At 44.9% G+C, this 23,369-nt stretch overlaps 1 protein-coding gene across 1 annotated transcript in view; it reads right to left on the bottom strand.

The window, feature by feature from the left end:
• The window catches only part of MTMR7 (myotubularin related protein 7), a 104,711-nt gene extending 83,037 nt beyond the window's left edge, over nucleotides 1-21,674 (bottom strand). Inside the window, exon 1 of the mRNA XM_077815577.1 lies at nucleotides 21,618-21,674. Within this exon, the coding sequence (XP_077671703.1) occupies nucleotides 21,618-21,674 (57 nt within the window). The remainder of the gene's footprint in view (nucleotides 1-21,617) is intronic.
• Between the last annotated feature and the right edge of the window lie 1,695 nt (nucleotides 21,675-23,369).

Here is a 23,369-nt window from a genome sequence, read left to right as displayed (position 1 = left end):
AGTTGGAGCGGAGACCAGAAGGGACCACCCCAGACCACACCCTATTACCGGGGGCCGCCCAAGGCCCCACCTACCTCCCAAAGAACCCTCCAGACCCCTTATCGTCCTGCCACCCCGTTCTCCAGCAACCCTCCTCGCCCCAGTGACCCGTCAGCTGGACAATGTTTTAAATGTAACGAGCTGGGGCATGTAAAGGCCAACTGCCCCAAGAACCCCAACAGATTACAGTTCATTGCACAGGAATCACACCAGAGGTCCACAGGCCCAGATACTTCCCAGATACCCTTGGAGCGGAGGGAAACTGTGAGTGTGGGCGGGAAGAAGGTCACCGCGTGGAGGGACACCGGAGCACAAGTGTCAGCTATCCATGCTTCCTTAGTGGACCCCAATTTAATCAACCCAGAGATCCAAGTGACGATTCAACCCTTCAAGTCCAACTCTTTCAATTTGCCTACAGCCAAGTTGCCTGTCCAGTACAAGGGCTGGTCAGGAACATGGACTTTTGCAGTCTATGATGATTATCCCATTCCCATGCTGTTGGGGGAAGACTTGGCGAAGCATGTGAAGCAGGCCAAGAGGGTGGGAACGGTCACCCGCAGCCAGGCTAAACAAGCCGTGAGGCCTAGCTCTGTTCCGGAAACTGCTATCAGGACCCGGTCAGAGGTGATGGACCTGGACCTCAGGCCAATGTCTGCAACAGCAGTAGTGGATCCAGTCCCAGAGACCCAGACGGAACCAGTCCCAGAACTGGAACCAGCCGAACAACCAACACCAGACCCAGTGTCAGCACTGAATCCAGTACTTGCAACCTCAACACCAGAGGGCCCCACCGACCCTGACCTGGCAGCAGCCGATAACCCCACACAAGAGGCTCAGCCGGAGCCTGAATCCCAACATAGCGCACCAGCGGAGAGCGGTGCACAGTCAACAGAAACAGCTCCATCCCCTATATCGCTTCCAGAGGGACCAAGCCTAGGTCCACAATCCAATGAGGGACTGATGTCTCCCGCATCAAGGGAACAGTTCCAGACCGAACAGGAAGCAGATGAAAGCCTCCAGAGAGCTTGGACGGCGGCACGGAGCAACACACCGCCTCTCAGCTCTTCTAATCGATCCAGGTTTGTTGTAGAAAGAGGACTTTTATACAAGGAAACTCTTTCTGGTGGACACCAGGAAGACTGGCATCCTCAGAGACAGTTGGTAGTTCTAACTAAATACCGGGCCAAGCTCTTGAGCTTAGCCCATGATCACCCTAGTGGCCATGCTGGGGTGAACAGGACCAAAGACCGTTTGGGGGGGTCATTCCACTGGGAGGGAATGGGCAAGGATGTTTCTACCTATGTCCAGTCTTGTGAGGTGTGCCAAAGAGTGGGAAAACCCCAAGACCAGGTCAAAGCCCCTCTACAACCACTCCCCATCATTGAAGTTCCATTTCAGTGAGTAGCTGTGGATATTCTGGGTCCTTTTCCGAAAAAGACACCCAGAGGAAAGCAGTACATACTGACTTTCATGGATTTTGCCACCCGATGGCCGGAAGCAGTAGCTCTAAGCAACACCAGGGCTAGAAGTGTGTGCCAGGCACTAGCAGACATTTTTGGCCGGGTAGGTTGGCCCTCCGGCATCCTCACCGATGCAGGGACTAATTTCCTGGCAGGAACTATGAAAAACCTTTGGGAAGCTCATGGGGTAAATCACTTGGTTGCCACTCCTTACCACCATCAAACAAATGGCATGGTGGAGAAGTTTAATGGAACTTTGGGGGCCATGATACGTAAATTCGTAAATGAGCACTCCAATGATTGGGACCTAGTGTTGCAGCAGTTGCTCTTTGCCTACAGAGCTGTACCACATCCCAGTTTAGGGTTTTCCCCATTTGAACTTGTATATGGCCGTGAGGTTAAGGGGCCATTGCAGTTGGTGAAGCAGCAATGGGAGGGATTTACACATTCTCCAGGATCTAACATTCTGGACTTTGTAACCAACCTACAAAACACCCTCCGAACCTCTTTAGCCCTTGCTAGAGAAAACTTACAGGATGCTCAAAAAGAGCAAAAAGCCTGGTATGATAAACATGCCAGAGAGCGTTCCTTCAAAGTAGGAGACCAGGTCATGGTCTTAAGGGCGCTCCAGGCCCATAAAATGGAAGCATCGTGGGAAGGGCCATTCATGGTCCAGGAGCGCCTGGGAGCTGTTAATTATCTCATAGCATTCCCCACCTCCAACCGAAAGCCTAAGGTGTACCATATTAATTCTCTAAAGCCCTTTTATTCCAGAGAATTAAAGGTTTGTCAGTTTACAGCCCAGGGAGGAGACGACGCTGAGTGGCCCGAAGGTGTCTACTACGAAGGGAAATGTGGTGGTGGTGTGGAAGAGGTGAACCTCTCCATGACCCTTGGGCGTATGCAGCGACAGCAGATCCAGGAGCTGTGCACTAGCTAAGCGCCAATGTTCTCAGCCACCCCAGGACTGACTGAACGGGCATACCACTCCATTGACACAGGTAATGCTCACCCAATTAGGGTCCACCCTTACCGGGTGTCTCCTCAAGCTAAAACTGCTATAGAACGGGAGATCCAGGATATGTTACAGATGGGTGTAATCCGCCCCTCTGAAAGTGCATGGGCATCTCCAGTGGTTCTAGTTCCCAAACCAGATGGGGAAATACGTTTTTGCGTGGACTACCGTAAGCTAAATGCTGTAACTCGCCCAGACAACTATCCAATGCCACGCACAGATGAGCTATTAGAGAAACTGGGACGGGCCCAGTTCATCTCTACCTTGGACTTAACCAAGGGGTACTGGCAGGTACCGCTAGATGAATCTGCCAAGGAAAAGTCAGCCTTCATCACACATCTCGGGCTGTATGAATTTAATGTACTCCCTTTCGGGCTGCGAAATGCACCCGCCACTTTCCAAAGACTTGTAGATGGTCTCCTAGCGGGATTAGGAGAATATGCAGTCGCCTACCTTGACGACGTGGCCATATTTTCGGATTCCTGGGCAGACCACCTGGAACGTCTACAAAAAGTCCTTGAGCGCATAAGGGAGGCAGGACTAACTGTTAAGGCTAAGAAGTGTCAAATAGGCCTAAACAGAGTGACTTACCTTGGACACCAGGTGGGTCAAGGAACTATCAGCCCCCTACAGGCCAAAGTGGATGCTATCCAAAAGTGGCCTGTCCCAAAGTCAAAGAAACAGGTTCAATCCTTCTTAGGCTTGGCTGGTTATTACAGACGATTTGTACCGCACTACAGCCAAATCGCTGCCCCACTGACAGACCTAACCAAAAAGAAACAGCCAAATGCTATTCAGTGGACCGGAAAGTGTCAGAAGGCCTTTAACAAGCTTAAAGCGACACTCATGTCTGACCCTGTACTAAGGGCCCCAGACTTTGACAAACCGTTCCTAGTAACCACAGATGCATCCGAGCGTGGTGTGGGAGCAGTTTTAATGCAGAAAGGACCTGATCAAGAATTCCACCCTGTAGTGTTTCTCAACAAAAAACTGTCTGAGAGGGAAAGCAACTGGTCAGTCACTGAAAAAAGAATGTTATGCCATTGTCTACGCTCTGGAAAAGCTACGCCCATATGTTTGGGGACGGCGTTTCCACCTGCAAACCGACCATGCTGCACTGAAGTGGCTTCACACCGTCAAAGAAACTAACAAAAAACTTCTTCGGTGGAGTTTAGCTCTCCAAGATTTTGATTTCGACATCCAACACATCTCAGGAGCTTCTAACAAAGTGGCTGATGCACTATCCCGTGAAAGTTTCCCAGAATCAACTGGTTAAAATCGTCCTTGAGATGTGGAAAATATTGTTAGTCTTTATGTACTTGGTAGTATATTTAGAGATGCATGTGTCTTATTAACTCTGTTTTTCCTAGAGCTCCAGGAAGAAATCCCAGCCAGTGTTTCACCCTAGCTGAGATTTGGGTGGCGTGTCATAAATATAAAGGGAAGGGTAAACCCCTTGGAAATCCCTCCTGGCCAGGGGAAAGCTCCTCTCACCTGTAAAGGGTTAAGAAGCTAAAGGTAACCTCGCTGGCACCTGACCAAAATGACCAATGAGGAGACAAGATACTTTCAAAAGCTGGGAGGAGGGAGAGAAACAAAGGGTCTGTGTCTGTCTGTATGCTGGGTCTTTGCCAGGGATAGACCAGGAATGGAGTCTTAGAACTTTTAGTAAGTAATCTAGCTAGGTATGTGTTAGATTATGATTTCTTTAAATGACTGAGAAAAGAATTGTGCTGAATAGAATAACTATTTCTGTCTGTGTATCTTTTTTGTAACTTAAGGTTTTGCCTAGAGGGGTTCTCTGTTTTTTGAATCTATTTACCCTGTAAGATATCTACCATCCTGATTTTACAGGGGGGATTTCTTTATTTCTATTTACTTCTATTTTCTATTAAAAGTCTTCTTGTAAAAAACTGAATGTTTTTTCATTGTTCTCAGATCCAAGGGTTTGGGTCTGTGGTCACCTATGCAAATTGGTGAGGCTTTTTATCCAACATTTCCCAGGAAAGGGGGGGTGCAAGTGTTGGGAGGATTGTTCATTGTTCTTAAGATCCAAGGGTCTGGGTCTGTAGTCACCTAGGCAAATTGGTGAGGCTTTTTACCAAACCTTGTCCAGGAAGTGGGGTGCAGGGTTTTGGGAAGTATTTTGGGGGGAAAGACGCGTCCAAACAGCTCTTCCCCAGTAACCAGTATTAGTTTGGTGGTGGTAGCGGCCATTCCAAGGACAACGGGTGGAATACTTTGTACCTTGGGGAAGTTTTGACCTAAGCTGGTAAAGATAAGCTTAGGAGGTTTTTCATGCAGGTCCCCACATCTGTACCCTAGAGTTCAGAGTGGGGGAGGAACCTTGACAACAGTATTCAAGATGTGGGCATACCATGGATTTAAATAGAGGCAACATGATATTTTCTGTCCTATTATCTGTCCCTTTCTTAATTATTCCCAGCATTCTGTTCACTTTTTTGACTGCTGCTGCACATTGTGCATTTTCAGAGAACTATCCACAATGACTCCAAGATCTCTTTCTTGAGTGGTAACAGCTAATTTAGATCCCATCATTTCATATGTATAGTTGGGATTATGCTTTCCAATGTGCATCACTTTGCATTTATCAACATTAAATTTCATCTGCCATTTTGTTGCCCAGTCACCCAGTTTTAAGAGATCCTTTTGTAGCTCTTCACAGTCTGCCTGGATCTTCACTATCTTTCGTAATTTTGTATCATCTGCAAATTTTGCCACCTCATTGTTTACCCCTTTTTCCAGATTATTTATGAATATGGTGAATAGGACTGGTCCCAGAACAGATCCCTTGGGGACACCACTATTTACCTCTCTCCATTCTGAAAACTGACCATTTATACTTACGCTTTGTTTCCTATCTTTTAACCAGTTACCAATCCATGAGAGCACCTTCCCTCTTATCCCGTGGGAGCTTACTTTGCGTAAGAGCCTTTGGTGAGGGACCTTGTCAAAGGCTTTCTGAATATCTAAATACACTATATCCACTGGATCCCCTTGATCCACATGCTTGTTGACCCCCTCAAAGAATTCTAGTAGATTGGTGAGGCATGATTTCCCTTTACTAAAACCATGTTGACTCTTCCTCAACAAATTATGTTCATCTATGTGTCTGATAATACTGTCTTTTATTATAGTTTCAACCAATTTGCTTGGTACTGAAGTCAGGCTTACAGGCCTGTAACTGCCAGGATCACCTCTGGAGCCCTTTTTAAAAATTGGCATCACATTAGCTAGCCTCCAGTCATCTGATACAGAAGCTGATTTAAATTATAGGTTACAGACTACAGTTAGTAGTTCTGCAATTTCACATTTGAGTTCCTTCAGAACTCTTGGGTGAATACCATCTGGCCCTGGTGACTTATTGCTGTTTAATTGATCAATTTGTTCCAAAACCTCCTCTAATGATACCTCAATTTGGGACAGTTTCTCAGATCTGTCACCTAAAAAGAATGGCTCAGGTTTGGGAATCTTCCTCAGATCCTCAGCGGTGAAGACCGATGCACAGAATTCATTTAGTTTCTCCGCAACGGCCTTATCGTCCTTGAGTGCTCCTTTAGCACCTCCATCGTCCAGTGGCCCCACTGGTTGTTTAGCAGGCTTCCTGCTTCTGATGTACTTAAAAAAAATTTGCTATTACTTTTACTTTTTGAGTCTTTGGCTAATTGTTCCTCAAATTCTTTTCTGGCCTTCCAAATTGTATTTTTACATTTCATTTGCCAGTGTTTATGCTCCTTTCTATTTTCCTCACTAGGATTTAACTAGCATGGTCAAGATATAATAAAATAAAATTAAGACAGAGACATCTTAGGATGAATATCAGGAAAGCTTCCTAAGGGTAAATTTAATTAGACTAGAGGGCCATCATCCAAGAAAAATGGTAGAAATCTCATTAACTGAAATAGCTAAAACTGGAAAAGACAAAGCACTGAAAAATATACTGTAGGAAACAACTGGTACGTTGGCAGGAGAATGAATTAGCAGAACTAATAGATCCTTCTCGTCTCTAATTTTTATTACTATGATCTGAAGGACAGATAGGATGTCATGTTCATCCTACCACATATAACTGAGAAGTGATCACATGCTGGATAGCACAGCATTCACTTCCTGTGCCATTTTACAGTTTCACATAACCCAGAGGTCCCCAAACTATGGGGCACACTCCCTTTGGGGGGCAGGGAAGAACATTCAGGAGGCATTGCAGGGCCCAGGCCAGCCCCCATGGGAGGCAGGGTGGGAATGCCACCCAGCCCCGCTCCCAGTTCTGCTCCAGCCCTGCCCCCAACCCCAGCTCCAGTTCCTGGTCCCTCGCTCGGCCCCACTCGCAGCCTTGGCCCCTGGCCATGGCCCAGCCACGCCTCCACACCTGGACCCAGCCCCACCCCCATCCTTGGGCACTGGCCACGATTCCATTCCCAGCCCCGGCCCTGCTCCCAGCCCCAGATTCACTCCCAGCTGAAGCCTGAGCCTCAGCTCCCTTACCCCTGTCCACGTCCCCCACTTGACCCTGGGAGCCATGGCCACATTCCTGTCCCCGGTTCTGGAGGAGGGGGAGCATGGACAAGGGTAAGGGGGGGCATGACCCTGAAAAGTTTGGGGACCACTGACATAACCCAATGATACAATGTGAATATTTTAACAAGCGTTTTCCACAAAATTTCTCACCCTTAGCCTGCGATAAACCTCATGTACTAGGAATGTGTGTGCCCATAGGAAAGCGGGGGCGGGCAGAGGGAGGAAGAGAAGGACTAGGGAATCTATTAATTTGGTGTCTCATTTGGACAAAAATCCTTTCATGTAGCTATGACCATGAAAAGAAGCAACCCCTCTTGCCAGTCAAATTTATTGCATTTACTCAAAATATTTATATTTTGTTCCTGAAATATATACAGAGAATTCTGACAGCATAGCACAACGATCACCAGGAGTGGAGAGTGAAGACCTTGTATGAAACCAAGAAGTATCCTTTCCTGGGGAAAATTAATTTTTAAATACCTACCATTTGGAATAAGCTGCTCCATTACACATGCAAAAATATGTGCATGTCAACAGTATATTGTAGAGCAGGGGTGGGCAAACTATGGCCCGCGGGCTGGATCCAGCCTGTGGGATTGCCCCCCATGGTGCCGCAGGACCCGCACTGTTCTCAGAACTGGCTGTGGGGGGAGGGGCTCTGTGCATTGCCCTTGCTTCCAGGCACCGCCCCCTGAAGCTCCCATTGGCTGGGAATGGGGAACCACAGCCAATGGGAGCTTCGGAGGAGGTACCTGGAGGTGTGGCAAGGGCAGTGTGCGGAGCCCTGTGCCTCCCCGCCCCCAGGGCTGCGCAGGGACATGCTTCTGGCAGCTTCCCGGAGCAGCGAGCGTGGGGCCAGGGCAGGCATGCAGGGTGCCTACCCTGGCCCCAGTGCACACCGCTGCCACCCCAGAGACGCTTTAGGTAAGTGACACCAGGCCGGAGCCCAAACCCCTCCTGCCCCCCACCCCCCAACTTTCTGCCTGCACCTCGCACCCCTCCTGCACCCCAACCCCCTGCCGTGAGCTCCCTCCCACAGTCTGCACCCCTCCTGCACCCCAACCCCCTTCTCTGAGCCCCCTCATGCACCTTGCACCCCTCCTCTGCTCCAATCCCTTGCCCTGAGCCCGTTCCTGCACAGCGCACCCCCTCCCACACCGCAACCCCCTGTCCCAGCCTTACATACAATTTCCCCACCCAGATGTGGCCCTCAGCCCAAAAAGTTTGCCCACCCCTGTTGTAGAGCCTCAGAGATAAGAGATTTCTGTCAGGAATAGGTCAGCAGTATCCAGAGGGAGGTTAACTCTAGCACAGTGGTTTTCAACCTGTGGTCCACGGACCCCTGGTGGTCCACAGACTGTGTCTAAGGGGTCTGCGAAAGGTTGTCATTATCATAGAACAGTGGTTTTCAACCTGTGGTCCACGGACCCCTGGGGGTCCGCAGACTATGTCTCAGATTTCCAAAGGGGTCTGCACCTCCATTTAAATTTTTTAGGTATCTGCAAACAAAAAAAGGTTGAAAACCACTGCTCTAGCGGACTCAGGGAAATCATCCTAATCCTCCCTTCAGTTTGTTAGCAGAATTTTAACAATCGGCTCCCCATAAATACCCGCCAGAACATCAGTCACAAACAAACATGTAGTGTTCCAGTCTAGTTTATAAAGAGATTGTACTGCAGTCAAGCTGCTTAATGAGATCAGTTTCATATTTTAAATGGAATTTAAACTTTGGATGCACTGTGTTAGTTAGATAGAGGCTGATATCGACACAGGCTGTAAATTGAAAGATGGTGGCTATATCATACACTTTATACTGCTTAATCCAGTAAGTAAGATTAACATTATTGAAAATATACAAGATTGGTATAGAAAATCTGAGCATAGTCTGCCAATTTCATGAGAACGAGAAAAATACTTACATTATGGTGGATTTATTAAATCATTCATTGCAAGAATTGTAGCAATGTAATATGAATAGAGACAAGATCTAGGAAAAATAATAGCTAGAAATATAAAAATATAAAAAAACTTAAACTTTCTTTTTTTTCTTTTCAATTAATACAATGAGTCAATGACATGGATCTCACAAGGGAGCAAGTTCCTCCAAGCTTGGACATTGTGAGAAAAACATGATATTTAGACAGAGTGGCAAAAAAAAAAAAGTATTACACTAGAATCGTACCAGAGACTGTGAGCAGGGATGTTTGTGAAAATCAAATCTCACATTTAGAAAAACATCCAAAACTGGAGAGCTCTGCTGTTAGACCCAAACTTTCAATTGTTGTATAAAAATAAAAGTCACCAATGAAAATAGGATAAAAAAATGTCTGAAGGATATAACACATTAAAGTCAATGGAAGTCTTCTACTGACTTAACTGGGGTTTGGATCAGGATCATGAACTCCCATGCTTCAGGGCATAAATTAAAAAGAAATGTCATATAGGCAGGTGATTCCATTATGCGGCTTCTTGCACCTTCCTCTGAAGCATCTGCTAGTAATCACTGTCAGAAACCCTGGGTATTGGACTAGATGCACAGCTGGTCTGATCTGGTATGACAATTTCTGTATAATGCACTTGAATAATTGATTCACTTGACACAAGTATGAACAACAAATGATCAGATGAGCCAGATGATTCTAGATAGACAGCAGTTCGGACATAGCCAGTAAATGCTAATCAGCAATGAATTTACAGAGTAATCAACTGCATTCACCAGATTTTAGGTGTAATGACTGATAAACCAGAATAGATTTTTCAAATGTTAAATTTTTCAAATGTCTCAGTAGGTCTTAACAACTTAATCAAGTCTGCATATGAAACAACAGGCCAGAATCAAAGATGTTACTCAGATTCTATATTACAGACACAGAAGTACTATAATATGGAATGAGAAAAGTCTCAAAAGTGGAAAGATGAGTGAACATGCCAAAAGCAGTTTTCTGTTTCTTTTATAATGGGAGATTAGCATACATCCATTTAGAGATGTGACTCAGACTAAAGGAGATGGGAAGAGATCTAAAACAATAATGAAAACCAGAGACATAGATTAGTGTAATGAGAAGGTAAAGACATAAGGGGAAGAGGTGCTTATAAAGCATAGAGCCCAAATGACCACCAAAAAGGAAATCATGAGGGGAAAATAGTACTGCAAACTACCTGGGGAAAAAATGATCAGAGAGGTAAAATTCAAACCAAAACTGGACACCAAAGTTCCAATCCTTCCCAAGTGAAATCAAGCAAGTTTTGCCATTGACTCCAACAGGAACAGGATTTGGTGCCAAAAGAACAACATCATTTAGATACCAGTATTGCATGTACTAATATGTCAAATGCTGTCACCAGAGCCAAAAATATCAAGAGAAATGACAACCCACTTGATTTAGACTTGTCAAGGTCTTTACAGACCACATATCAGTTTCTGTTGAGTGACCCACTCTGAGCTCAGATGAAAAAAAGAGAGAGGATTGTTAGGAACTGATCCTGAGCAACAATTTTCAGATAGGTTTCAGAGTAACAGCCGTGTTAGTCTGTATTCACAAAAAGAAAAGGAGTACTTGTGGCACCTTAGAGACTAACCAATTTATCTGAGCATAAGCTTTCGTGAGCTACAAGCTCACGAAAGCTTATGCTCAGATAAATTGGTTAGTCTCTAAGGTGCCACAAGTACTCCTTTTCAATTTTCAGATAAAATTTTTAAATTCCAACAATTCTGAGACAAAAAAAAACAAGACATTTTGTGGTCTGGTTCTGATCTGATTTACACCAATTTTACATCAGTATAACTTCATCAGGCCAACTTCACCCCATACTACAGTCGAGTTTGGCATGGGGGAGGGAGGAGGGCATTTGGGGCTTTATGACACCTCTTTGCCTCTCCTATGTTGGAGCTCCTGGAGGTTGGTTTGGCCCTTGGGTCAAGCTGGAGCAGCCCTGAGGCCTGCCCTATAACTTGTGCCCAATTTCAGCAACGATGTATTGCTATGGGTTAAGGGACACTCTGGCCATGTCTTCTCCAACTCCCTGACCATCTCCTATGCCTGGGGTTCTGTGTGGGAGGATGGCGTAGTGCCTGAGAATCTGTCTCTACAACTACCGAAGAGCTCCCTCAATATTGGCGGAATTTCTCCAGCAGGCACCTACAACCATATTATGACTCCGCTACATTGGCATAAAGGAACTGTGAGGCACAGATGAATGAGGCCCAGGGACTTTAGTGGAGTTAATCCTGATTTACACAGGCATAAGCGAGCTTGGAATCAGGCCTATAGGCCAGAAATTGTGAATTACAGAAGGCTATGAATGAATGACACATTTTTATAAACAGGAACAATTAATGCACATTGAAATTCTGACAGAAAGCAAGATGCATGCAATAAATTAACTATACTGTTAAGAGGATCAGCCATAACTTGTGGAACTTGAGGATGGAGAGTAGACAGAGGGGAGTAATTTAAACTAACACTCTAACAGAGGACACGAGCACAACAATACTACTAAATAAACCTGGGGGAAAGGAATCAAATATCAAAGATGGTGAACAAGGAAGAGGAAAAACAGTTTACTGAGCAGAATCCTGCTAATCTAGATAAACAAAAACATCCCAATGTCTCCTCATAGTGGGAAATGAGCGAGACAACAATGATGCTTAGAGTAATGAAGAAAACCGTTGAAGAGCAATTCTGGCTATGTCATACACTTAAACTGTAGTGTAGTATTGCTGATTAGAAGAAGCTAATTTAACTCTCTAGATAATTAAATCATGTTGAAGCCCACCCAAATCAAAGACAGATCTGGATTTCCAACAGTGCTACTCCTAAAGAGGTACTGACTACCATAAAGTAGTCAGTATCATAAAGTACCATGAAGCGGATAGGAAAACTGAGACCGAGATGGGAGATGGGAGTGTCATTAGCTTATGAAATAAAACAGTGTGAGTGAACTAGAACATAAACATCCATTCTAGAGCTGTTCTGAGCCACACTGTAGTTAGGCTATGGTCTGGGGTTCAAATCTCTACTAGAGTGCTTGCTGAGATTTGAAAGGACTGAAATCTTGTGAGATGTTCTTGTGTATAATTTCAGACCCAAATGGTTGACATTTCATTAGGTAACGATCATGAAGGGTGATTTAGGTTGGACATTAGGAAAAACTTCCTAACTGCCAGGGTAGTTAAGCACTGGAATAAATTTCCTGGGAAGGTTGTGGAATCTCCATCATTGGAGATTTTTTAGACAAACACCTATCAGGTTAGACAAACACCTATCAGGGATGGTCTAGATAATACTTAGTCCTGCCAAGAGTGCAGGGGCTAGTCTAGATGATCTCTCAAGGTCCCTTCTAGTCCTATGATTCTATGATTCTATGAATGATGGAAATTGCACAAAACCAATTGTTTTCATAAGATTTCCACAATTTTATGATGAAATATTATTAGAATAGCTGTTCTTGAAAGAGTTAGGCTACATCCAAACTAATACTAGTAAACAAGCCCCTTCAGCACTCTAATTCAACCCAGAACCAATATTTTAGGATTAAGTACAGATCTAGGGATTCAAATCCAACCCTTTGTCCCCAAATATTCCCAATGGTTCAGACGTGAAGTTCAAGTTTTTGCCTATCTCTAGAAAATGTATCTCTGGAGTGTCTGATCACAATGATTTCCAGTGCATTACATTTTAAATGTCATTAGCAGTCAGATTCTGAGTCATTGTCAAGGTCAAAGGGCACAAAACCAAAGTAACTGGAATCTTTTAAAAAATCTAATTGTGGCCTAAAAATAGGAGTCTTATCTGTAAGAAAAACTCAATAATGCACTATCACAAAATCATGACATCAAGGCCATTTTCAGTTAAGTGAGTGAGTAACTGTTAAAATCCATTACTTCAAATCTCAGTCAAATACCGTGATCATATTCAAAATAGAAGAAAAAGGCTAATCAAAATGTAAACTAAAATCTTCTGAACACAGTAAAAGATCGAACAATGGTTACCAAATCTGAAAGCACTTGCTGAGTTCTTTTACATGCCTACAGAACAGAATGGTAAATAATGGCCACAACAGTGCCTGGAAAGCAGACAAAAGGGGTCATAGCACTCAAAAGGGGTCATAGTACTGTAGTGGGGGGTTAAAAGCAGCCCAGGGAGGCTGGTTGGGTAGTCAGCCACAGGTGTGGTTGCACCCAATTAGGGCACAGCTGGCCCTAATAAAAGGGCAGGCTGATACAATAGGAGAGACTCTTGATTCAGCTGGGGAGCAGAGAGGACCAGGCTACCCGGGAGAGCAAGCAGGGTATCTGAGGCAGAACAGGGCTGGGGAAGGGCAGGCGGAGCTGAGGAGCTCTGGCCTGGTGAGTCTCCAGGCTGAGGCCTTGCTAAAGGCCAGGGGAGGTACTAGGATTGTAAGGAGGCAGCTGGGACTAAAAAGACAGCAGGTCCAACTCCCTTGCCAGTGATGAGTGTTTGCCCCTGAGAGAAGGGGCTAGATGAGGAATTGTAGCAGACACTGAAGCAAGGTGGGTATAGGGGCTTGGGGTTCCCCTGGAAGCGGAGACCCAGAGTGTGGGGGCACTGTTGTGGGGCAGCACCCACAGGTAAGGGACACTGGGGTCTGGGAGGGACACGGGGCCAGAGGTGGTGGAGACAATGGGGCAAGTAACAGAGGGCGAGACACCGGCCCATAGAGGGTGCTCTGGGGCTATGTGAGCTAATTCCCAGACTGACCAGCAGGAGATGCTGTGGTGGTGAGTCTGCACTGTGTTACAAGTACCTTACACAGTGTTAAGTAAATGACCCAAAGCCTCAATCAGGAGCAAAGGCCAAACAAGCCCCATCACTGCTATGCCTCTACATATAGAATGAGAAAAAGAATAGTTAATTTTAGTTGAGGTTGTCCTTGAAGTGGCGGAGTCCTCCAATCCAATTCTTTTGAGACATAAAGGTCATGGAAAACACAGATTTGTTGCCAAGCTACTTGCCAAGCATTCAAAAGTGAAGTCATGGGGTGGTATTCAGTAGCAGTGAAACTGGACATATGTTATAATTTGGTCACATAATCATTACACAGCTCCAAAAAAGAAAGAAACTTGCTGACAGTCCATGTTCTACATGCACGAGTGGTTTATCAAAAAAAAAAAAGCATGTGTGCTTTTTTGCAAGTAAAAGATCAGAGGTCAGAAGTTGTTTCCACTTTCACCAATTTGAATCTTGTAATCAGTTGAGATAATATGTTCTGCCCATTGAAACTGGAATGTTGGCAAGTCAACAGGGATGATTCAAGTATGAGCTTCTGCTCCTATTAGGGAACATAGTCTTGTGATCATAAGAGGAGAGTGGAAGACTGTACTCCTGAATTCTGTTCCTGGCTCTACCATTGACCCAGATGTGACATTGGGCAAATCATCTACACTCTGTGCCCTATATATAAGTATGTGCTAATATTTGCATCCTCACAGAGGAAGTGTTAAAAAGCTTTAAGAAACCACACTGAGTTCCTCAGAAGAAAAGTAGGCTAAGCACGATATAAATGCACAGTATTATTATTTTTATTGGCCAAAAATAGTTAAAAATGAATTTAAAACTAAAGGAGACAATACTCTGATACAAATTTTCAGTCTGACTACTTAAAATTATCTTTGGAGTGTAATATGGCAGGCAAGAATATTGTCATATAAGCATATACAATGGTATCTATATCTTAACTCAGGGGTTCTCAGCCTTTTGCTTTCTGATGCCTCCCAGCGTGCTTTCACAATGCCTCAGCCCACCTGTGCATGGCTTTTTTTCTGCATACCCAGGAGCTTAAAAGCTGTATTAGATTGACAGTTATACAGTTAAACACACACACATATAATATAAAAGAGAAAAGGATAAAATAGGTACAAAAATAAAAAAATATTTGTTTTACTTACTCAGTGTGAAACTTGTTACTGGGTGGCCCACTAAGGGGAGTCAGGGGGTGAAGATAACAATCCCTCCCTGAGCCCCACTGCCCAGGGCTGAAGTCAGAACCCTCGTCCTGCCACACAGGGCTCAAGCCAAAGTTCGAGCCCCACTGCGCTGAAGCCTGAGCCCCACCACCTGGGGCTGAAGCCAAAGCCTGAGCCTCACCAAGTGGGGCTGAAGCCAAAGCCCGAGCCCTGTCACCCAGGGCTGAAGCATGATTTATTTTGGTGGACCCCCTGAAACCTCCTTGCTGCATACCCCCAGTTGAGAACCACTACCTTAAATAATTACTGAGCTATAGACTATCAAAATAGATCTTTTTATAACTGCGTAATAATGGAAGTACTAGAGCAACCTTAACCATCGTAAGTGCTATGTTAACAAGAGATACTGAGCCAAATGCATCCCTGGAATAACTCCACTGAAGACAACAGAATTACACCAGGGATCAGTCTGGTATATTCATTATGATAATATTGCAGTTCAGAAGGCCTGCTGCCAATACACAGTGAAAGATGAACGCTACAAGATGTGGCTAAACAAAATGTAACATCTCACTAGCAACAGTGAATGAAATTTCTATTTGAAGCCAATGTATCTTTTGGGCTCTTTTTCTCTTAACATGTCCATGGTCAGAAACATTTCTATATAGATTAACAACCTATATTTTTAGTCTGTGCATGAACATAGTTTATTAATTTTTGAAGATTGTTGTGGGTTGTTAGTTTCACTTAGTGGCAGCTTCTCTAAAGTTCCTTACTGTCTGATCCATATTAATGGCAGAAAGTGATTGACTGTTCATTTTTGCTTCTAAAAAGATAGTCCTTTTTTTCATGGTATGCACAGCACTGCTTAACAATGGGTGATTGTAAGCTGCTGCTAAATCTGGTCACATTATACCCCTCTTGCATAAGAAGGCATCTACAGTGTGAAGAGGACCTTACCATAGTATAATACATATGTAGCCTTACATAATTACTTACTGGGGAATTCAATGGATTATGTGCAGTTAATTATTACTATATGTGCTACTAGAAATATGTGCATTGGTTTGTGTGTAACTGGAAATAGAATGCTTCATGTTCAAGGTCTCCATATCTTCTTTTAACTTAGAATGACTCTATTGCCGTTACTGGACCTGATTCTGATTGGTGCTGAGGACCTACAACACCCTTAGAAATATAAGGCTGGATCTTAACAGGTTTGTAGAAAACATAGCTATCAAGCACACTAGAATCGGAATGTTTCAATGGCAAGAATTCATGTTCTTAAACAGTGCTAATGGCAGAAATTACCATCCACTCCCATGCCAACTACAATTTTTGGAAGAGACTGGCTCCCAAAGAGATTAAGGAATGCAAAAGAGAGAGTACTGAACTAAAGCAGTGTGGTCTAGTGGCTAGCACATTGGCATAGGCATAGGCATCAAGAAATCTCTTTTCTATTCCCGCCTTTTCCATTGAGCTGCTCTGTGATCTTGGGCAAGTCACTTTACCTCTTTGTGTGTCAGTTTCTCTTCCCACACTTGCTGGTCTTGTTTACTTAAACTGTAAGCTTGTTGGGGCAGGGACTATCCCTTACTATATGTTTGTACAATACCAAGACCAATAGAATCCTGATCTTGGTTGAGGCATGTAGGTGCTATTGTAATACATGTTGTAAATAATAATAATATGTCTCTTTCTTATCACTAATTGCAGAAAAAGCTGTACATTCACTTATACCATTTCTGAATATCACTGTTAGATAATTGTTAAATTGCTTGCATCTTTTTCTCTTGGCCACAGAGTATTTAAATAACCCAGTCAGCCTCTATGATTAAAACATGCTTAACGGAACAAGTCACAAATTGTAGTATATTGGGAACTGATAAACTGGCTGAAGTCAACTGTGGCAAAAATGGGCTTCTCTACTTGACTTGAGTACTGTCCAAAAAGTACTGTGCTTGGAGCACACCTTCAGAATTAAGGTGAAATTTTTGGAAATGGAAGGACCCTGATCAATACAGCCATAGTTTAATGCAGGGGTGGGCAAACTACGGCCCACGGGCCGGATCCGGCCCCTTGGGTCTTTGGATCCAGCCCATGGGATTGTCACCCCACATGGCGCTGCACCGCTCCAGGAAACGGCCACACCATGTCCCTGCAGCCCGTGGGGGTGGGGCAGCAGAAAGCTCCGCACGCTGCTCTGCCTTGTGAGTACCTCCCCCAAAGTTCCCATTGGCCAGGAACAGGTTATCGCGGCCAATGGGAGCTTCGGGGGAGGAACCCACAGGCGAGGGAAACACGCGGAGCCCTCTGCACTCCCCCAACATCCCCAGGGGCCGCACAGGGATGTGGTGCAGGCTGCTTCCTTGAGTGGCATGGCGTGGGGCCAGGGCCGGGGCAGGCAGGCAGGGAGCCTGCCCTGGCCCCGGTGCGCGCCGCTGCCACCCTGGAGCCACTCTAGGTAAGCAGCGCCGGGCCAGAGCCTGAACCCCTCCTTCACCCCGCACCCCAACTCCCTGCCCTGAGCCTCCTGCCGCATTCCACACCCCTTCTGCACCCCAACCTCCTGCCCGAGCCCCCTCCTGCACTTCACACCCCTCCTGCACCTTAACTCCCTTCCGTGAATCCCCTCATACACCCTGCACCCCTCCTCTACCCCAACCCCTTGCCTGGAGCCCCTTCCTGCACACCGCACCCTCTCGCACCCCAACCCCCTGCCCCGGCCCTGCAAGCAATTTCCCCACCCAGATGTGGCCCTCGGGCCAAAAAGTTTGCCCACCCCTGGTTTAATGCCTCAACTTCTAAAAGGATGATTCTTACGGAGATTTCAGATTAAAAAGGTGGATCTGTCTGACTAAATTATTAGCGCTCATTGAAAAGTTGGAAATTTTCATGAACTTTTGGTGGAAAATTTGTCCCCCTTTTTTGCTAGACAATTTCAAAATCTGATTTTTTTTCAAACAGCTCTATAAATTACACTTCAGGGACTTACTATATTTCATACACTATTCCTAAAATATGTATATATTTTACACAATATATTTCAGAGGGAGCACATGATAGTTATTAAGAAGTTTAACAACAGTAGATTGGCTAGTCCCTCTTTTTGTGAAATAATTATAGATTATTAAAAATAATAAATAAAAATAAACAGTTGCATGCCAGGATATTCAAAGCTATATGTATAACACTTTTGGTTTATCTCAGGGTTTTATACTGGCAGCCATCAAAGTAGCATCTAACCACCTTCTTCATAAAAACAATAGCAATAATGAAGTCCCTAGTGGATTTCAAGGAATCTCAGCACTTCTCCCTTTTCAGGGTGAAAATTCTCTTTGGGTAGGGATTTTCTTTTGAATTTTTAGATTTTATTAATTTCCTGGGACATTTGTTTTGAGGGGTTGGTTAGGGTTCTTTGGGTGTAAGGGGGTGTCAGTATGATGAGATACAGTCACAGAACAAGCCAGTTACTTGATTGAGGATGGATTTGGAATGGGGGAATCCATTTCAGAGGAACACAGACAGCTCAGTGAGGATATCTTTTACCTGCACACTATTCTGTTTTATTTCCTTTAAAATTGCTGGGGTTGAAAGGGGTCTGCTTTATACTAAATTCCAGGTGGTAAAAACTAAAGACAAAGTTATAGAATCATAGAATCATAGAATATCAGGGTTGGATGGGACCTCAGGAGGTCATCTAGTCCAAACCCCTGCTCAAAGCAGGACCAATCCCCAATTAAATCATCCCAGCCAGGGCTTTGTCAAGCCTGACCTTAAAAACTTCTAAGGAAGGAGATTCTACCACCTCCCTAGGTAATGCATTCCAGTGTTTCACCACCCTCCTAGTGAAGAAGTTTTTCCTAATATCCAACCTAAACCTCCCCCACTGCAACTTGAGACCATTACTCCTTGTCCTCTCCTCTTCTACCACTGAGAATAGTCTAGAACCATCCTCTCTGGAGCCACCTCTCAGGTAGTTGAAAGCAGCTATCAAATCCCCTCTCATTCTTCTCTTCTGCAGACTAAACAATCCCAGTTCCCTCAGCCTCTCCTCATAAGTCATGTGTTCCAGACCCATAATCATTTTTGTTGCCCTTCGCTGGACTCTCTCCAATTTATCCACATCCTTCTTGTAGTGTGGGGCCCAAAACTGGACACAGTACTCCAGATGAGGCCTCACCAATGTCGAATAGAGGGGGACGATCACGTCCCTCGATCTGCTCGCTATGCCCCTACTTATACATCCCAAAATGCCATTGGCCTTCTTGGCAACAAGGGCACACTGCTGACTCATATCCAGCTTCTCATCCACTGTCACCCCTAGGTCCTTTTCCGCAGAACTGCTGCCTAGCCATTTGGTCCCTAGTCTGTACCTGTGCATTGGGTTCTTCCGTCCTAAGTGCAGGACGCTGCACTTATCCTTATTGAACCTCATCAGATTTCTTTTGGCCCAATCCTCCACTTTGTCTAGGTCTCTCTGTATCCTATCCCTGCCCTCCAGAGTATCTACCACTCCTCCCAGTTTAGTATCATCCGCAAATTTGCTGAGAGTGCAATCCACACCATCCTCCAGATCATTTATGAAGATATTGAACAAAACCGGCCCCAGGACCGACCCCTGGGGCACTCCACTTGACACCGGCTGCCAACTAGACATGGAGCCATTGATCACTACCCGTTGAGCCCGACAATCTAGCCAACTTTCTACCCACCTTATAGTGCATTCATCCAGCCCGTACTTCTTTAACTTGCTGACAAGAATACTGTGGGAGACCGTGTCAAAAGCTTTGCTAAAGTCAGGAAACAATACATCCACTGCTTTCCCTTCATCCACAGAACCACTAATCTCATCATAGAAGGCGATTAGATTAATCAGGCATGACCTTCCCTTGGTGAATCCATGCTGACTGTTCCTGATCACTTTCCTCTCATGTAAGTGCTTCAGGATTGAAGTCAATGAAACACAATTATTTTTCTGGTAATTTCTTTTTTAATTTTTTCTTTTTTTCACATTGAACCCAAAGATTTTTGTTTTGTTACCAGGCAGGTCAGCTAACTGCTGATAGTAGTGATATTTCAGTGGTATCTGGTAGTAACTGGGCAGGTGAGTTATTTCAAACCCCACTCACATTTAGCATCTTGTTTTCTCATCAACTGTTATGATTATGATTACAAATGATTTTGTAACAACGCTACTGTTCTAAATAAACATATTAATTCTAAATGTCTTGTATTATATCAGAGAGGTAACTTCTTTCATTATTACTGATACACAATATAAGGGCCTGGCTGGAAGACAAGGAGCCAACGCCATCCAATTTTGAATAGAGTATTCAATGCAAAAGAAACATTGGGAGTCTCAAGTCACTGACACTCTGATATACAATATATTTTCTTTTTATGTGGGAACAATTTGAAAGCCTGCTTCTGGAAAAGCCAATGAGCCAAATCTCATTGCCTTAATGGCAGCTGGATCAGGCCCTTTATCTAAAGTGAAACACAAATATTTATTTTAGTTTAAGTTTTTGTTCCCATCTGTCAGTATTTTCAATTTTTACTCATGCACACTTTCACTGTGTGATGGGCAGAAGATCTACACACACTATTCTCAATGGGTGTTTCCTTCCATGGTAGAACAGACCCTAAAAACAGGTATTCTTCCTCTACCCAGGAAGGCAGCAAAATCCCAAGAAATAAGAAGGCCTTTTCTGATGCAGAAAATCACTCTATTTTCACAATATACTCACTGTCCAGCAGCTACAGGCCTAGTAATCTTGGTTCAGCAGCAAGAGGCCCTGATCTTGAATTCATGGTACCATGATGGCTAACAATAATGAACAAGGAATATATACAAACCATATAAAAACAACAATGCTGAAGCACGGATTTAGGGTTATAAACACACACAAAATTAGCCAAAACTAAAATAAATAAATAACTAAACTAGCATTTATTCCTCTAAATTAAATGTTACTTGTAGCTACAATTTAATTTTTTGCTTCAGATTGAATTTTCTGTTATATTGAATTTTGGTATGCTGAAATCACATTTCCTTCTGTTTAGGAAGCTTGTAGTTTTGTTAATAAATATAGACCTTCTCTCTGCACAGCTATATAAATATACTGATTAGACTAGGTAAATACCAGATTCCAAAATCTAAATAAAATCTTGGCCAAGATAATTAAATAGTAAAATAAAAGTAAAGGAATATGAAAAGCAGATAAGCTTGGGTTCCCTTACTTCTGGTAAGCAAGAGCAGCCATGGCTGAGGTCTCCATTAGCAACAATGGCTAAGCCAGGGTAACTAAGCCGTCGCATACATTTCAATCAACTTTACAGAGCAATGCTTTGCATGTCTTGGAATATTTTGCCTAATTTAATAGGAAGTTGTCTAAAATGTTAAAGCAGCTAGGTAGGTTGATATTCATCCCTGATATCTGCAGGGCTTTATTATTATTTTTTTTAATAACTAGAGATGAACTAATCTCTTTCCATACGAACCAGAATAAAACATCAGCAACACACAAGAGACATCTTTTTCCTGCTGGCTTCTCCTGAGCCAAGCATTGAAGCCTCGCCATCACTCATCACTGCAGCCATCCAACCTCCTCCGCTTTGCTTCTCCGGTACCAACCTTGGGCATTCGGATGTGCTCCATGGCGTCCAGGCAGCTCCCGGATGAGAGTCTCATGCACCTTCCACAATGAGCAGGGATGGATTCAGAGGGATCTGTAGTCTGTAGATCAGATTTTTATTTTCCTGGGCGCCGGGGAAGATGGGGCGGGGGGATACATTGTACCTCTGTTTCGATGCTTGCAGGTCAGTCATTGGCTCCACCCCCAAGGGCAGCTGCCATGCCCCCCCAGCTTAGATGCAGCCTGAGCCCGCACAGGCGGCAAGGAACCGCCGTCAGCAAGGCCCTAAAGACTGACAGGTTCAGGCTTGCCTTTATCTAGTGCCGCTCCAGAGATGCCAGAGTAGTGCCAATGAATGCATCTCTGTCTAATTTTGCATCCAGTTGCAAATTCTGACGTTAGCTGACATCAGTATTTTCTCCATTATTTAAAAAGCATCCCCTTATCCTAGGTCCTGGGGAAGGGAAATGTGACAGATGAGAAAGGGACTCTGCCAGAATTGCATCCCCTCTCCTTTTCTCATCCCCTGGTCCAGTGTAAGCGACTTCCAGACTCTGCGGTCGCTGGCCTTGCCGCATCCCATGATCCCAAGGTCCAGGAGATGGCGTTTCTGATATCTGACAGACAGCCCTGTCAGAAATCGCATCCCCAACTTTGGGCAAGGGGAGACACAATCCTGACACAATCACTGTCCTGCGTCAGAAATTGCCCCCACCCGTTCCTTGCCCCAGGATGCAGGCTAAGGGACCAAAGAGAACCACCTCGACTCCCCCAGCCTGTCCTTTGCTGTTGGGGCCGGAGAGCAAAGTGGAGAGAAACAGCTGTCTCTAAACCAATCGGGAATTGCCACCCTTCTCTGAACAGAGAGGGGAAACTGTAGCCACTATTCGGTTCTATGTGCCTCCGGCTAGACCCGTCAATAAGACAGAGAGACTGGCGTGAACCACCCAAGGGATTCACTTTGATCCTCTGGGAGGATCGGACGTAAATATTGTGCTGAATCTGTCCGAAATGACGGTTCCTGCGTGAGGGCTGGAGGCGCACGTGGCTGGGAGAGAGGCAGGGACACAAACGCGCAAAAGCGCAGAAGAATGGGGGTGTGGAGCGACGCCCCCGCTGGATCAGCAGCTGTCCTCCCCTAGCCCCAGTTTCATGCCGCTTCCCTGCTTTTCAGCGGGGTGAATGTGGGGCAAAAAGCGCCTGTGTGAGCATTGATTCAATCGGCAGGATATTCTTTTAAACACCGAAACCATATCTGGAAGGAAGCATTTAACCCTGGGGAGAGATGGGGGCCGGAATGAGAGTAATTGGATCAATCCCTAGTGGGCAGCTGTTTACAGCTTTCCTGACAGAGCACCGCTGCATTGTGTAAGCATTGGGCTGGGCTGGGACTTCAGTGCCGCAGTTCTGTGTACGGGGTGCTATCAAGGGCCAGCCCTTCTCCCTTATTTTTGCAGCTCTCCCCCTCTCTCGCCCTCATTTTTGCACACTCTTCCCCGTTTCTGCAGCTGCTTCAGCGGATGTTTTGATGTTTCTTACTGGGCATGCTCGGATGGCTTAAGCACGTTCCATAACGGAGGATGATAATCTACCCTGAAACTTGCCAGGGCTGTGCCTGCGTGGGGATTGCTGCACTCTCCTGCAGAAAAGCCCTGGTTGGAGGTCCGGATGTGTGTTTGTGTGCGCTCACCTCCATAAATCTTAACTTCATGGAGGAGTTCTACATCTCTGTGCAGCCCCTGAACTCCTCT

Source organism: Eretmochelys imbricata, chromosome 4, assembly GCF_965152235.1.
Source record: "Eretmochelys imbricata isolate rEreImb1 chromosome 4, rEreImb1.hap1, whole genome shotgun sequence".
Lineage (NCBI taxonomy): Eukaryota > Metazoa > Chordata > Testudines > Cheloniidae > Eretmochelys > Eretmochelys imbricata.
This window is presented reverse-complemented; position numbering and strand designations above follow the sequence as displayed.